This window comes from Entelurus aequoreus, linkage group LG17 (assembly GCF_033978785.1).
Source record: "Entelurus aequoreus isolate RoL-2023_Sb linkage group LG17, RoL_Eaeq_v1.1, whole genome shotgun sequence".
Classification (NCBI taxonomy): Eukaryota; Metazoa; Chordata; class Actinopteri; order Syngnathiformes; family Syngnathidae; genus Entelurus; species Entelurus aequoreus.
Genome location: NC_084747.1, coordinates 603,980 through 622,079, shown reverse-complemented (window position 1 = coordinate 622,079; position 18,100 = coordinate 603,980). Strand labels below are relative to the sequence as shown.

Here is an 18,100-nt window from a genome sequence, read left to right as displayed (position 1 = left end):
CAAACATAAGTTGTGTCGTCGTCTACACAAGGAACAAACATAAGTTGCGTTGTCGTCCACACAAGGAACAAACATAAGTTGTGTCGTCGTCTACACAAGGAACAAACATAAGTTGCGTTGTCGTCTACACAAGGAACAAACATAAGTTGTGTTGTGGTCTACACAAAGAACAAACATAAGTTGTGTTGTGGTCTACACAAGGAACAAACATAAGTTGTGTTACACAAGGAACAAACATAAGTTGTGTTACACAAGGAACAAACATAAGTTGTGTTACACAAGGAACAAACATAAGTTGTGGTCTACACAAGGAACAAACATAAGTTGTGTTACACAAGGAACAAACATAAGTTGTGTTACACAAGGAACAAACATAAGTTGTGTTACACAAGGAACAAACATAAGTTGTGTTACACAAGGAACAAACATAAGTTGTGTTACACAAGGAACAAACATAAGTTGTGTTACACAAGGAACAAACATAAGTTGTGTTACACAAGGAACAAACATAAGTTGTGTTACACAAGGAACAAACATAAGTTGTGTTACACAAGGAACAAACATAAGTTGTGTTGTGGTCTACACAAGGAAAAAACATAAGTTGTGTTGTCGTCTACACAAGGAACAAACATAAGTTGTGTCGTCGTCTACACAAGGAACAAACATAAGTTGCGTTGTCGTCTACACAAGGAACAAACATAAGTTGTGTTGTGGTCTACACAAAGAACAAACATAAGTTGTGTTGTGGTCTACACAAGGAACAAACATAAGTTGTGTTACACAAGGAACAAACATAAGTTGTGTTACACAAGGAACAAACATAAGTTGTGTTACACAAGGAACAAACATAAGTTGTGTTACACAAGGAACAAACATAAGTTGTGTTGTGGTCTACACAAGGAAAAAACATAAGTTGTGTTGTCGTCTACACAAGGAACAAACATAAGTTGTGTCGTCGTCTACACAAGGAACAAACATAAGTTGCGTTGTCGTCCACACAAGGAACAAACATAAGTTGTGTCGTCGTCTACACAAGGAACAAACATAAGTTGCGTTGTCGTCTACACAAGGAACAAACATAAGTTGTGTTGTGGTCTACACAAAGAACAAACATAAGTTGTGTTGTGGTCTACACAAGGAACAAACATAAGTTGTGTTACACAAGGAACAAACATAAGTTGTGTTACACAAGGAACAAACATAAGTTGTGTTACACAAGGAACAAACATAAGTTGTGGTCTACACAAGGAACAAACATAAGTTGTGTTACACAAGGAACAAACATAAGTTGTGTTACACAAGGAACAAACATAAGTTGTGTTACACAAGGAACAAATATAAGTTGTGTTACACAAGGAACAAACATAAGTTGTGTTACACAAGGAACAAACATAAGTTGTGTTACACAAGGAACAAACATAAGTTGTGTTACACAAGGAACAAACTAAAAGACCCATTTTGTTGGTGAAAAGGAGAAGTTTGTGCGATAGGATCGGAGGAAATGACAAAGGTGCGCATAATTCGCACAATTTGTGTGAATCAGCGCAATCCCAACGTTGCAGTTTCCTGAAATGTGTTATTTGTGTCTTTATTACACAAACTGTTTTTTGGCCCTGACTTTTTGAGACAGCATTTTTTGCCTTTGAATTTTGTGAAGTGAATAATTTCCCAACAAAAGATGCGACAGTTTCATAGAAAACATAAGTTGGCAAAATGTGTGCCTTCAAAATTCAGTCTTTTGAAATTCAGTGTATGCAAATTTAGTGTCAAAAATGTGGTGTATAGAATTTTGTCGTAAAAAAAAATGTAGTGAGAAAAAATTCAGTGTAAAAAATGTAGTGCTGAAAAAGTCAGAGTTTTAAAATGCATCGTTTTGAAATGTAGTGTAAAAATTGATGTGCAAAAATTCATTGTAAAAAAAACTTTTTTATACAATGAATTTTTCAGCACTGAATTCTTTACACAGAATTGTTGTACACTAAGTAATGTAAAAAAGTTGGTGTACAAAAATTCAGTGTAAAAAAAATCAGTTTTGTTTAAATTCAGTGTACAAAAATTAATTGTAAAAAAAATAGTGTGAAAAAATGTGGTGTATATAAATTCAGTGTAAAATATTCAGAGCTGAACAATTAAGTGAATACAATCGTAGTGTCAACATTTTGGTGTCAGCAACTTTCAATGACCTTGTCAGCAACTTTCAATGACCTTGTCAGAAACTTTCAATGACCTTGTCAGCAACTTTCAATGACCTTGTCAGAAACTTTCAATGACCTTGTCAGAAACTTTCAATGACCTTGTCAGAAACTTTCAATGACCTTGTCAGAAACTTTCAATGACCTTGTCAGCAACTTTCAATGACCTTGTCAGCAACTTTCAATGACCTTGTCAGCAACTTTCAATGACCTTGTCAGAAACTTTCAATGACCTTGTCAGCAACTTTCAATGACCTTGTCAGCAACTTTCAATGACCTTGTCAGAAACTTTCAATGACCTTGTCAGAAACTTTCAATGACCTTGTCAGAAACTTTCAATGACCTTGTCAGAAACTTTCAATGACCTTGTCAGCAACTTTCAATGACCTTGTCAGCAACTTTCAATGACCTTGTCAGCAACTTTCAATGACCTTGTCAGCAACTTTCAATGACCTTGTCAGCAACTTTCAATGACCTTGTCAGCAACTTTCAATGACCATGTCAGCAACTTTCAATGACCTTGTCAGCAACTTTCAATGACCTTGTCAGCAACTTTCAATGACCTTGTCAGCAACTTTCAATGACCTTGTCAGAAACTTTCAATGACCTTGTCAGCAACTTTCAATGACCTTGTCAGCAACTTTCAATGACCTTGTCAGCAACTTTCAATGACCTTGTCAGCAACTTTTGATGACCTTGTCAGCAACTTTCAATGACCTTGTCAGCAACTTTTGATGACCTTGTCAGCAACTTTCAATGACCTTGTCAGCAACTTTCAATGACTTTGTCAGAAACTTTCAATGACCTTGTCAGCAACTTTCAATGACCTTGTCAGCAACTTTCAATGACCTTGTCAGCAACTTTCAATGACCTTGTCAGCAACTTTCGATGACCTTGTCAGCAACTTTCAATGACCTTGTCAGCAACTTTCAATGACCTTGTCAGCAACTTTCAATGACCTTGTCAGCAACTTTCAATGACCTTGTCAGCAACTTTCAATGACCTTGTCAGCAACTTTCAATGACCTTGTCAGCAACTTTCAATGACCTTGTCAGCAACTTTCAATGACCTTGTCAGCAACTTTCAATGACCTTGTCAGCAACTTTCAATGACCTTGTCAGCAACTTTCGATGACCTTGTCAGAAACTTTTGATGACCTTGTCAGCAACTTTCAATGACCTTGTCAGCAACTTTCAATGACCTTGTCAGCAACTTTCAATGACCTTGTCAGCAACTTTCGATGACCTTGTCAGCAACTTTCAATGACCTTGTCAGCAACTTTCAATGACCTTGTCAGCAACTTTCAATGACCTTGTCAGCAACTTTCAATGACCTTGTCAGCAACTTTCGATGACCTTGTCAGCAACTTTCAATGACCTTGTCAGCAACTTTCAATGACCTTGTCAGCAACTTTCAATGACCTTGTCAGCAACTTTCAATGACCTTGTCAGCAACTTTCAATGACCTTGTCAGCAACTTTCGATGACCTTGTCAGCAACTTTTGATGACCTTGTCAGCAACTTTCAATGACCTTGTCAGCAACTTTCAATGACCTTGTCAGCAACTTTCAATGACCTTGTCAGAAACTTTCAATGACCTTGTCAGCAACTTTTGATGACCTTGTCAGCAACTTTCAATGACCTTGTCAGCAACTTTCAATGACCTTGTCAGCAACTTTCAATGACCTTGTCAGCAACTTTCAATGACCTTGTCAGCAACTTTCAATGACCTTGTCAGCAACTTTCGATGACCTTGTCAGCAACTTTCAATGACCTTGTCAGCAACTTTCGATGACCTTGTCAGCAACTTCCAATGTCCTTGTCAGCAACTTCCAATGACCTTGTCAGCAACTTTCGATGACCTTGCCAGCAACTTTCAATGACCTTGTCAGCAACTTACGATGACCTTGTCAGCAACTTTCGATGACCTTGTCAGCAACTTTCAATGACCTTGTCAGCAACTTTCAATGACCTTGTCAGCAACTTTCGATGACCTTGTCAGCAACATTTCATGTCAAAAACATTCAGTTCACAAAAATCAAACGCCAAAAGTTCCGCTGCACAAATCCAGCGTCAAAATAAAAAGTTTGGCGCTAAAAACCCAAACAAAGCTCCTAGGAACTGATTAGCTAACTTGGAGTTAGCGTTTGCTAGCTGGGTTAGCATGGTTTGCTAGCTGGGTTAGCATGGTTTGCTAGCAGGGTTAGCATGGTTTGCTAGCTGGGTTAGCATGGTTTGCTAGCAGGGTTAGCAGGGTTTGCTAGCAGGGTTAGCATGGTTTGCTAGCAGGGTTAGCATGGTTTGCTAGCAGGGTTAGCATGGTTTGCTAGCAGGGTTAGCATGGCTTGCTAGCAGGGTTAGCATCCAGAAGAGAGCCACCAAAAGAGGCCAAATGTTGCAGTGAGATCAGACTTGAAAAGTGTGAGCTTTAGATCAGTGGTCCCCAACCACCGGGCCGCGGCCCCGGTACCGGTACCGGGCCGCACAAGAAATTTAAAAAAAAATTTAAAATGTTTTTTTATTTTTTTATTTTTTTTATTTTTATTAAAACAACATAAAAAACACAATATATATACATTATATATCAATATATATCAATAGAGTCTGCAGGGATACAGTCTGTAAGCACACATGAACCCCCCCCCCCTCCCCCCCCGGTCCGTGGGACTACTTTTCAAGCGTTGATGGGCCCGCAGCTACAAAAAGGTTGTGGACCGCTGCTTTAGATAGTCGTAGAGCATTTATCCAAAGCGATACTTGGGCCAGTACTTGACTTGTCTGGGCGCCTGCTGGACTTTGGCCTTCTGCGGCGGGGCTCTGTTGCCGTGGGCGACGGTGAAGCCACGCTGGTCGTGCAGGCCGACCCTGGGCAGGAAGTGGGTGGAGACGTGGCGGGGCTTGACCCTGGGACTGGAGCCCATTTTGGCTTTCCCTCGTTTGTTGAGCGCCACCAACCAGGCCCGGCCGGTCCTGGTGCTCCCGTGGACCACCGAGGCGTACGTGTTGTAGCCGCTCTCCTGGAAGCGCTCGCGGAACTTGCAGTCGTCCGTAAACGACTCCTAGGATTCAAGAAGGTCCACTTTAGATTTCAATATCTTCTCAGAACACTTTCTAGGTCTTATACACTCCTTGGCACTTTACCGTCACAGGACTAAGAAGGACCAAGACCTAAGACAACTTCATGGTCTTGATTACAAGAGACGCTAATTGCATGCTAAAGCTAATTTGTAGTTTCAACCTGCCTGACCTCCAGTGACGTGCAGTCAGGGGAGGCAGGTGAGGCCCCGCCTCACCTGCCTCCCCTGCCATCATGGGAAGAAAAAAATGTAAAAAGAAAAAAAACAAACAAACATCCTCTGTTGCTGTTTCCTTACCCACTTCCTGCTCCTTCACGTGACACCCAACACTAACACTACTGATGTCATGTGACACCCAACACTAACACTACTGATGTCATGTGACACCCAACACTAACACTACTGATGTCATGTGACACCCAACACTAACACTACTGAGGTCATGTGACACCCAACACTAACACTACTGATGTCATGTGACACCCAACACTAACACTACTGATGTCATGTGACACCCAACACTAACACTACTGATGTCATGTGACACCCAACACTAACACTACTGATGTCATGTGACACCCAACACTAACACTACTGAGGTCATGTGACACCCAACACTAACACTACTGATGTCATGTGACACCCAACACTAACACTACTGATGGCATGTGACACCCAACACTAACACTACTGAGGTCATGTGACACCCAACACTAACACTACTGATGTCATGTGACACCCAACACTAACACTACTGAGGTCATGTGACACCCAACACTAACACTACTGAGGTCATGTGACACCCAACACTGATGTCATGTGACACCCAACACTGATGTCATGTGACACCCAACACTGAGGTCATGTGACACCCAACACTCATGTCATGTGACACCCAACACTGATGTCATGTGACACCCAACACTGAGGTCATGTGACACCCAACACTGAGGTCATGTGACACCCAACACTAACACTACTGAGGTCATGTGACACCCAACACTAACACTACTGAGGTCATGTGACACCCAACACTAACACTACTGATGTCATGTGACACCCAACACTAACACTACTGATGTCATGTGACACCCAACACTAACACTACTGAGGTCATGTGACACCCAACACTAACACTACTGATGTCATGTGACACCCAACACTAACACTACTGAGGTCATGTGACACCCAACACTAACACTACTGATGTCATGTGACACCCAACACTAACACTACTGATGGCATGTGACACCCAACACTAACACTACTGAGGTCATGTGACACCCAACACTAACACTACTGATGTCATGTGACACCCAACACTAACACTACTGAGGTCATGTGACACCCAACACTAACACTACTGAGGTCATGTGACACCCAACACTGATGTCATGTGACACCCAACACTGATGTCATGTGACACCCAACACTGAGTTCATGTGACACCCAACACTCATGTCATGTGACACCCAACACTGATGTCATGTGACACCCAACACTGAGGTCATGTGACACCCAACACTGAGGTCATGTGACACCCAACACTAACACTACTGAGGTCATGTGACACCCAACACTGATGTCATGTGACACCCAACACTGAGGTCATGTGACACCCAACACTCATGTCATGTGACACCCAACACTGATGTCATGTGACACCCAACACTGAGGTCATGTGACACCCAACACTGAGGTCATGTGACACCCAACACTAACACTACTGAGGTCATGTGACACCCAACACTAACACTACTGAGGTCATGTGACACCCAACACTAACACTACTGAGGTCATGTGACACCCAACACTAACACTACTGAGGTCATGTGACACCCAACACTAACACTACTGAGGTCATGTGACACCCAACACTAACACTACTGATGTCATGTGACACCCAACACTAACACTACTGAGGTCATGTGACACCCAACACTAACACTACTGATGTCATGTGACACCCAACACTAACACTACTGATGGCATGTGACACCCAACACTAACACTACTGAGGTCATGTGACACCCAACACTAACACTACTGATGTCATGTGACACCCAACACTAACACTACTGAGGTCATGTGACACCCAACACTAACACTACTGAGGTCATGTGACACCCAACACTGATGTCATGTGACACCCAACACTGATGTCATGTGACACCCAACACTGAGGTCATGTGACACCCAACACTCATGTCATGTGACACCCAACACTGATGTCATGTGACACCCAACACTGAGGTCATGTGACACCCAACACTGAGGTCATGTGACACCCAACACTAACACTACTGAGGTCATGTGACACCCAACACTAACACTACTGAGGTCATGTGACACCCAACACTAACACTACTGAGGTCATGTGACACCCAACACTAACACTACTGAGGTCATGTGACACCCAACACTAACACTACTGAGGTCATGTGACACCCAACACTAACACTACTGAGGTCATGTGACACCCAACACTAACACTACTGACGTCATGTGACACCCAACACTAACACTACTGAGGTCATGTGACACCCAACACTAACACTACTGAGGTCATGTGACACCCAACACTAACACTACTGAGGTCATGTGACACCCAACACTAACACTACTGAGGTCATGTGACACCCAACACTAACACTACTGAGGTCATGTGACCCCCAACACTAACACTACTGAGGTCATGTGACACCCAACACTAACACTACTGATGTCATGTGACACCCAACACTAACACTACTGAGGTCATGTGACACCCAACACTAACACTACTGAGGTCATGTGACACCCAACACTAACACTACTGAGGTCATGTGACCCCCAACACTAACACTACTGAGGTCATGTGACACCCAACACTAACACTACTGAGGTCATGTGACACCCAACACTAACACTACTGAGGTCATGTGACACCCAACACTAACACTACTGACGTCATGTGACACCCAACACTAACACTACTGAGGTCATGTGACACCCAACACTGATGTCATGTGACACCCAACACTGAGGTCATGTGACACCCAACACTGAGGTCATGTGACACCCAACACTGATGTCATGTGACACCCAACACTGAGGTCATGTGACACCCAACACTGAGGTCATGTGACACCCAACACTGAGGTCATGTGACACCCAACACTGAGGTCATGTGACACCCAACACTGAGGTCATGTGACACCCAACACTGAGGTCATGTGACACCCAACATTGATGTCATGTGACACCCAACACTGAGGTCATGTGACACCCAACACTAAGGTCATGTGACACCCAACACTCATGTCATGTGACACCCAACACTGATGTCATGTGACACCCAACACTGATGTCATGTGACACCCAACACTGAGGTCATGTGACACCCAACACTCATGTCATGTGACACCCAACACTGATGTCATGTGACACCCAACACTGAGGTCATGTGACACCCAACACTGAGGTCATGTGACACCCAACACTAACACTACTGAGGTCATGTGACACCCAACACTAACACTACTGAGGTCATGTGACACCCAACACTAACACTACTGAGGTCATGTGACACCCAACACTAACACTACTGAGGTCATGTGACACCCAACACTAACACTACTGAGGTCATGTGACACCCAACACTAACACTACTGAGGTCATGTGACACCCAACACTAACACTACTGACGTCATGTGACACCCAACACTAACACTACTGAGGTCATGTGACACCCAACACTAACACTACTGAGGTCATGTGACACCCAACACTAACACTACTGACGTCATGTGACACCCAACACTAACACTACTGAGGTCATGTGACACCCAACACTGATGTCATGTGACACCCAACACTGAGGTCATGTGACACCCAACACTGAGGTCATGTGACACCCAACACTGATGTCATGTGACACCCAACACTGAGGTCATGTGACACCCAACACTGAGGTCATGTGACACCCAACACTGAGGTCATGTGACACCCAACACTGAGGTCATGTGACACCCAACACTGAGGTCATGTGACACCCAACACTGAGGTCATGTGACACCCAACATTGATGTCATGTGACACCCAACACTGAGGTCATGTGACACCCAACACTAAGGTCATGTGACACCCAACACTCATGTCATGTGACACCCAACACCGATGTCATGTGACACCCAACACTGATGTCATGTGACACCCAACACTGAGGTCATGTGACACCCGACACTCATGTCATGTGACACCCAACACTGATGTCATGTGACACCCAACACTGAGGTCATGTGACACCCAACACTGAGGTCATGTGACACCCAACACTAACACTACTGAGGTCATGTGACACCCAACACTAACACTACTGAGGTCATGTGACACCCAACACTAACACTACTGAGGTCATGTGACACCCAACACTAACACTACTGAGGTCATGTGACACCCAACACTAACACTACTGAGGTCATGTGACACCCAACACTAACACTACTGAGGTCATGTGACACCCAACACTAACACTACTGACGTCATGTGACACCCAACACTAACACTACTGAGGTCATGTGACACCCAACACTAACACTACTGAGGTCATGTGACACCCAACACTAACACTACTGAGGTCATGTGACACCCAACACTAACACTACTGAGGTCATGTGACACCCAACACTGATGTCATGTGACACCCAACACTGAGGTCATGTGACACCCAACACTGAGGTCATGTGACACCCAACACTGATGTCATGTGACACCCAACACTGAGGTCATGTGACACCCAACACTGAGGTCATGTGACACCCAACACTGAGGTCATGTGACACTCAACACTGAGGTGACGTGACACCCAACACTCATGTCATGTGACACCCAACACTGAGGTCATGTGACACCCAACATTGATGTCATGTGACACCCAACACTGAGGTCATGTGACACCCAACACTAAGGTCATGTGACACCCAACACTCATGTCATGTGACACCCAACACTGATGTCATGTGACACCCAACACTGATGTCATGTGACACCCAACACTGAGGTCATGTGACACCCAACACTCATGTCATGTGACACCCAACACTGATGTCATGTGACACCCAACACTGAGGTCATGTGACACCCAACACTGAGGTCATGTGACACCCAACACTGATGTCATGTGACACCCAACACTGAGGTCATGTGACACCCAACACTGAGGTCATGTGACACCCAACACTGAGGTCATGTGACACCCAACACTGAGGTCATGTGACACCCAACACTGAGGTCATGTGACACCCAACACTGATGTCATGTGACACCCAACACTGAGGTCATGTGACACCCAACGCTGATGTCATGTGACACCCAACACTGATGTCATGTGACACCCAACACTGATGTCATGTGACACCCAACACTGAGGTCATGTGACACCCAACACTCATGTCATGTGACACCCAACACTGATGTCATGTGACACCCAACACTGAGGTCATGTGACACCCAACACTGAGGTCATGTGACACCCAACACTCATGTCATGTGACACCCAACACTGAGGTCACGTGACACCCAACGCTGATGTCATGTGACACCCAACGCTGATGTCATGTGACACCCAACACTGATGTCATGTGACACCCAACGCTGATGTCATGTGACACCCAACACTGATGTCATGTGACACCCAACACTGATGTCATGTGACACCCAACACTGAGGTCATGTGACACCCAACACTGAGATCTTGTGACACCCAACACTGAGGTCATGTGACACCCAACACTGAGGTCATGTGACACCCAACACTGAGATCATGTGACACCCAACACTGATGTCATGTGACACCCAACACTCATGTCATGTGACACCCAACACTGAGGTCATGTGACACCCAACACTGAGATCTTGTGACACCCAACACTGAGGTCATGTGACACCCAACACTGAGGTCATGTGACACCCAACACTGAGGTCATGTGACACCCAACACTGAGGTCATGTGACACCCAACACTGAGGTCATGTGACACCCAACACTGAGGTCATGTGACACCCAACACTGAGGTCTTGTGACACCCAACACTGAGGTCATGTGACACCCAACACTGAGGTCATGTGACACCCAACACTGAGGTCATGTGACACCCAACACTGAAGTAATGTGACACCCAACACTGAGGTCATGTGACACCCAACACTGAGGTCATGTGACACCCAACACTGATGTCATGTGACACCCAACACTGATGTCATGTGACACCCAACACTGAGGTCATGTGACACCCAACACTGAGGTCATGTGACACCCAACACTGATGTCATGTGACACCCAACACTGAGGTCATGTGACACCCAACACTGAGGTCATGTGACACCCAACACTGATGTCATGTGACACCCAACACTGAGTCCTTCAGAAGTTTAGTCCAAAGAGTGACTCGCGAGGTTGTTTTGGTGGTGTTTGACATGTTTGTGTTCTTGTTGTTGTTGTTGACCTTTAGTCCCTCCCACAGCGTCCATACAACCACCAATCACGTGTCAGGAATCATGCCCCGCCTCCAAGCGGCTGCCACAAATAGATTGCAGTGAAACTATTGAAATGCACGTCTGGATTGAACCGGTCCTGAGGGTCCTGCTGGATGACCTCATTTTCTTATCCAACATCCCAGGCAGGACTTCTCTAATGCTGCTAGCTAGCTGGCTGCCTGCCCACCTCCCTGCGGGCCGGGGTCCAGTCAACACTGTGATGAGAGGATTTAAGTCTTCTGTCCGTTTGGACTTTGAAAAAATACAGAAAATACATTTTTTATTCATCCTGATTCTGAATCTATCCTCATTTAGAGAAGACTGCTCTACAGGAAGTTAGAGAGTACCTGACTGCTCTACAGGAAGTTAGAGAGTACCTGACTGCTCTACAGGAAGTTAGAGAGTACCTGACTGCCCTACAGGAAGTTAGAGAGTACCTGACTGCTCTACAGGAACTTAGAGAGTACCTGACTGCTTTACAGGAAGTTAGAGAGTACCTGACTGCTCTACAGGAAGTTAGAGAGTACCTGACTGCTCTACAGGAAGTTAGAGAGTACCTGACTGCTCTACAGGAAGTTAGAGAGTACCTGACTGCTCTACAGGAAGTTAGAGAGTACCTGACTGCTCTACAGGAAGTTAGAGAGTACCTGACTGCTCTACAGGAAGTTAGAGAGTACCTGACTGCCCTACAGGAAGTTAGAGAGTACCTGACTGCTCTACAGGAAGTTAGAGAGTACCTGACTGCTCTACAGGAAGTTAGAGAGTACCTGACTGCTCTACAGGAAGTTAGAGAGTACCTGACTGCCCTACAGGAAGTTAGAGAGTACCTGACTGCTCTACAGGAAGTTAGAGAGTACCTGACTGCTCTACAGGAAGTTAGAGAGTACCTGACTGCTCTACAGGAAGTTAGAGAGTACCTGACTGCCCTACAGGAAGTTAGAGAGTACCTGACTGCTCTACAGGAAGTTAGAGAGTACCTGACTGCTCTACAGGAAGTTAGAGAGTACCTGACTGCTCTACAGGAAGTTAGAGAGTACCTGACTGCTCTACAGGAAGTTAGAGAGTACCTGACTGCTCTACAGGAAGTTAGAGAGTACCTGACTGCTCTACAGGAAGTTAGAGAGTACCTGACTGCTCTACAGGAAGTTAGAGAGTACCTGACTGCCCTACAGGAAGTTAGAGAGTACCTGACTGCTCTACAGGAAGTTAGAGAGTACCTGACTGCTCTACAGGAACTTAGAGAGTACCTGACTGCTCTACAGGAAGTTAGAGAGTACCTGACTGATCTACAGGAAGTTAGAGAGTACCTGACTGCTCTACAGGAAGTTAGAGAGTACCTGACTGCTCTACAGGAAGTTAGAGAGTACCTGACTGCTCTACAGGAAGTTAGAGAGTACCTGACTGCTCTACAGGAAGTTAGAGAGTACCTGACTGCTCTACAGGAAGTTAGAGAGTACCTGACTGCCCTACAGGAAGTTAGAGAGTACCTGACTGCTCTACAGGAAGTTAGAGAGTACCTGACTGCTCTACAGGAAGTTAGAGAGTACCTGACTGCTCTACAGGAAGTTAGAGAGTACCTGACTGCTCTACAGGAAGTTAGAGAGTACCTGACTGCTCTACAGGAAGTTAGAGAGTACCTGACTGCCCTACAGGAAGTTAGAGAGTACCTGACTGCTCTACAGGAAGTTAGAGAGTACCTGACTGCTCTACAGGAACTTAGAGAGTACCTGACTGCTCTACAGGAAGTTAGAGAGTACCTGACTGATCTACAGGAAGTTAGAGAGTACCTGACTGCTCTACAGGAAGTTAGAGAGTACCTGACTGCCCTACAGGAAGTTAGAGAGTACCTGACTGCTTTACAGGAAGTTAGAGAGTACCTGACTGCTCTACAGGAAGTTAGAGAGTACCTGACTGCTCTACAGGAAGTTAGAGAGTACCTGACTGCTCTACAGGAAGAGAGTCCGTAAGTTTCCTGCAGCCAATGTTACACAAACATTGTAAAAAAACATCACGCTTTAACACATCAAACCTTGTTGTATGGCTGGGCGGTGTTCGGAGAGAGGTGTGCTGCTGAGGGAGCTGCATGCACCAAACACTTTCAAATCAACATTTACAAAATAAGACTTGTGTTAGCCAGGGTCACGCTAACTGCTAGCATAGTGTGCTAGCACTCACGGTGGCGTGGAGCCGTCCTCTCTTGTTCATGGCCAGGAATCTATGACTGTAGACCCCCCGGATGCCCACCACCCCCTGGGACACGGCAAACAGCTCCAGGACACCTGGGAGGGCACAAAGGAGTTGTTGAAACGCCCCACTCAGACACTAGAGGGCGGACTTTCACACACTCTGGACACTAGGGGACAGACTTTCACACACTCTGGACACTAGGGGGCGGACTTTCACACACTCTGGACACTAGGGGGCAGACTTTCACACACTATGGACACTAGGGGGCGGACTTTCACACACTCTGGACACTAGGGGGCGGACTTTCACACAGTCTGGATACTAGGGGGCGGACTTTCACACAGTCTGGACATTAGGGGGTGGACTTTCACACAGTCTGGACACTAGGGGGTGGACTTTCACACACTCTGGACACTAGGGGGCGGACTTTCACACACTCTGGACACTAGGGGGCAGACTTTCACACACTATGGACACTAGGGGGCGGACTTTCACACACTCTGGACACTAGGGGGCGGACTTTCACACAGTCTGGATACTAGGGGGCGGACTTTCACACAGTCTGGACACTAGGGGGTGGACTTTCACACAGTCTGGACACTAGGGGGCGGACTTTAACACAGTCTGGACACTAGGAGGTGGACTTTAACACAGTCTGGACACTAGGGGGTGGACTTTCACACCGTCTGGACAGTAGGGGGCGGACTTTCACACAGTCTGGACACTAGGGGGCGGACTTTCACACAGTCTGGACACTAGGGGGCGGACTTTCACACAGTCTGGACACTAGGGGGCGGACTTTCACACACTCTGGACACTAGGGGGCGGACTTTCACACAGTCTGGACATTCAAGCTCCTCATTTTCACAGCAATGTGATGTCTTAAAATGGTTTGGCTCTGAACGATTCCATCCCATTCTGATTCCTCGGGTGAAGATTTGATTCAGAATCGATTTCTCGATTCAAACCAATTCTGACAAAGTATTATTTGGCACAATTATTATAACCACATTTTTTCAAAACAGTTAGTTTTATTAAACCTTGAAATACACTTTGTTTTTATTGTGTTTTGTTTGTTTCAGTATATTAATATACATGAAAAAAATGGTTCCACTGTTTGGTTGTTTTTCTTATGGTAAAAATTTGGCAACTTTTTTTTTAACCGTAACATCTATTTTTTTATTTGGTCAAATTCAGCCAATCTAGGTTTAGTTTTTTTTAACCTTAACATCTTTTGTTTTTTTGTTGTTGTTTTTTTTACAGTGTATTACTACAAATGGAAAAAGGGTACCACTTTTTATGGCAAAACTCCGGCAACTTGGCTGCTATTTTGTGTTATTTAACCTTAAAATATATGGGTTTTTTCTGTTTTTTTTTACAGTATATTTAAAATGTTGACACTGTTTGTTTGTTTTCTATACAAGAAAATTCTGAAGACTGAGCTGCCCTTATTATTATTTTTGTAACTGTAAAATGTATTCTTGTTTTTACAATCTTCAATTTGATTGTTTGGAATCATAAGTCAAGTATCTATTTATAGAAAAAAAGATGATATTACAGTTCAAATAAAATGAAAATAAATACAAATATATTTGAAAAAGTTCAACTTCCAGTTGAAAAGAAAAGTATTTTATGTTCAGCAGGCCATGTAAAATGAAGTGGCAGGTGAGATGTTAGCAGGCCATGTAAAATGAAGTGGCAGGTGAGATGTTAGCAGGCCATGTAAAATGAAGTGGCAGGTGAGAAGTGGCCCCGAGTTTGACAGCTATAGTTCATCACACTTTGACTGATTATTTTCCATGCACGCAACATTAGAAAACACCTTTACCTGCCAGGCCAACATCTGACCTTCAAAATAAAAGCACGGAGACTTACTGCGGTGGTCGGGCTGATGGCTGCCGTTGACCGCGCCGTCGCCGTGGATCTGGAGGTGGAAGCCGATGCCCACGCGGCAGTAGAGCCGACACGTCCTGCGACCTTCCTCCTCCTCCTCCTCCTCCTCCTCCTCCTCATGCTCATGCGCGCACTGTGCGCACAGCAGGTGCGCGCAGGTGAGGAGGCAGAGTGGAAGCTTCATTCTTCCGTGGCCGCTCGCGACATTTTGGGGAGGCGTGTCCCAACTCCGAGCAGCGGGGAGGCGCGTGCGTGCGCGCGTGCAGGATATTTTTACGCGCAGTGACGTCACTCAATCATCTACTAACTCATACCTCAATCATCTACTAACTCATACCTCAATCATCTACTAACTCATACCTCAATCATCTACTAACTCATACATCAATCATCTACTAACTCATACCTCAATCATCTACTTACCAATGCCTCAATCATCTACTAACTCATACCTCAATCATCTACTTACCAATGCCTCAATCATCTACTAACTCATACCTCAATCATCTACTAACTCATACCTCAATCATCTACTAACTCATACCTCAATCATCTACTAACTCATACCTCAATCATCTACTAACTCATACCTCAATCATCTACTAACTCATACCTCAATCATCTATGAACTCATACCTCAATCATCTATGAACTCATACCTCAATCATCTACTAACTCATACCTCAATCATCTACTTACTAATGCCTCAATCATCTACTAACTCATACCTCAATCATCTATTAACTCATACCTCAATCATCTACTAACTCATACCTCAATCATCTACTTACTCATACCTCAATCATCTACTAACTCATACCTCAATCATCTACTAACTCATACCTCAATCATCTACTAACTCATACCTCAATTATCTACTAACTCATACCTCAATCATCTACTTACTAATGCCTCAATCATCTACTAACTCATACCTCAATCATCTACTAACTCATACCTCAATCATCTATTAACTCATACCTCAATCATCTACTAACTCATACCTCAATCATCTATGAACTCATACCTCAATCATCTACTTACTAATGCCTCAATCATCTACTAACTCATACCTCAATCATCTATTAACTCATACCTCAATCATCTACTAACTCATACCTCAATCATCTACTAACTCATACCTCAATCATCTATTAACTCATACCTCAATCATCTACTAACTCATACCTCAATCATCTACTAACTCATACCTCAATCATCTACTAACTCATACCTCAATCATCTACTAACTCATACCTCAATCATCTATGAACTCATACCTCAATCATCTACTAACTCATACCTCAATCATCTACTTACTAATGCCTCAATCATCTACTAACTCATACCTCAATCATCTACTAACTTATACCTCAATCATCTACTAACTCATACCTCAATCATCTACTAACTCATACCTCAATCATCTACTAACTCATACCTCAATCAACTACTAACTCATACCTCAATCATCTATGAACTCATACCTCAATCATCTACTAACTCATACCTCAATCATCTACTAACTCATACCTCAATCATCTACTAACTCATACCTCAATCTTCTACTAACTCATACCTTAATCATCTACTAACTCATACCTCAATCATCTACTAACTCATACCTCAATCATCTACTTACTAATGCCTCAATCATCTACTAACTCATACCTCAATCATCTACTAACTCATACCTCAATCATCTACTAACTCATACCTCAATCATCTACTTACTAATGCCTCAATCATCTACTAACTCATACCTCAATCATCTACTAACTCATACCTCAATCATCTACTTACTAATGCCTCAATCATCTACTAACTCATACCTCAATCATCTACTAACTCATACCTCAATCATCTACTTACTAATGCCTCAATCATCTACTAACTCATACCTCAATCATCTACTAACTCATACCTCAATCATCTACTAACTCATACCTCAATCATCTACTTACTAATGCCTCAATCATCTACTAACTCATACCTCAATCATCTACTAACTCATACCTCAATCATCTACTTACTAATGCCTCAATCATCTACTAACTCATACCTCAATCATCTACTTACTAATGCCTCAATCATCTACTAACTCATACCTCAATCATCTACTAACTCATACCTCAATCATCTACTAACTCATACCTCAATCATCTACTAACTCATACATCAATCATCTACTAACTCATACCTCAATCATCTACTTACCAATGCCTCAATCATCTACT

General features: G+C 43.9%; 1 protein-coding gene across 1 annotated transcript; it reads right to left on the bottom strand.

Annotated features, from left to right (window-relative positions):
• Positions 1 to 4,851: 4,851 nt before the first annotated feature.
• On the bottom strand, positions 4,852 to 16,047 carry fgf5 (fibroblast growth factor 5). Its single transcript, XM_062023979.1, has 3 exons — positions 15,846 to 16,047; positions 13,959 to 14,062; positions 4,852 to 5,250 (listed from the first exon to the last, which is right to left on the bottom strand). The coding sequence occupies exons 1-3, from the start codon at positions 16,045 to 16,047 to the stop codon at positions 4,933 to 4,935; spliced, it is 624 nt and encodes a 207-aa protein (XP_061879963.1). The 3' UTR covers positions 4,852 to 4,932.
• Positions 16,048 to 18,100: the final 2,053 nt, after the last annotated feature.

Coding starts and splice junctions, on each gene's coding strand:
- fgf5 (XM_062023979.1), bottom strand. CDS start 16,047: ATGAAGCTTCCACTCTGCCTCCTCACCTGCGCGCACCTGCTGTGCGCA. Junction 14,063..15,845: donor CCATCAGCCCGACCACCGCA/GTAAGTCTCCGT, acceptor GTGCCCTCCCAG/GTGTCCTGGAGCTGTTTGCC. Junction 5,251..13,958: donor GAGGACGGCTCCACGCCACC/GTGAGTGCTAGC, acceptor CTTGAATCCTAG/GAGTCGTTTACGGACGACTG.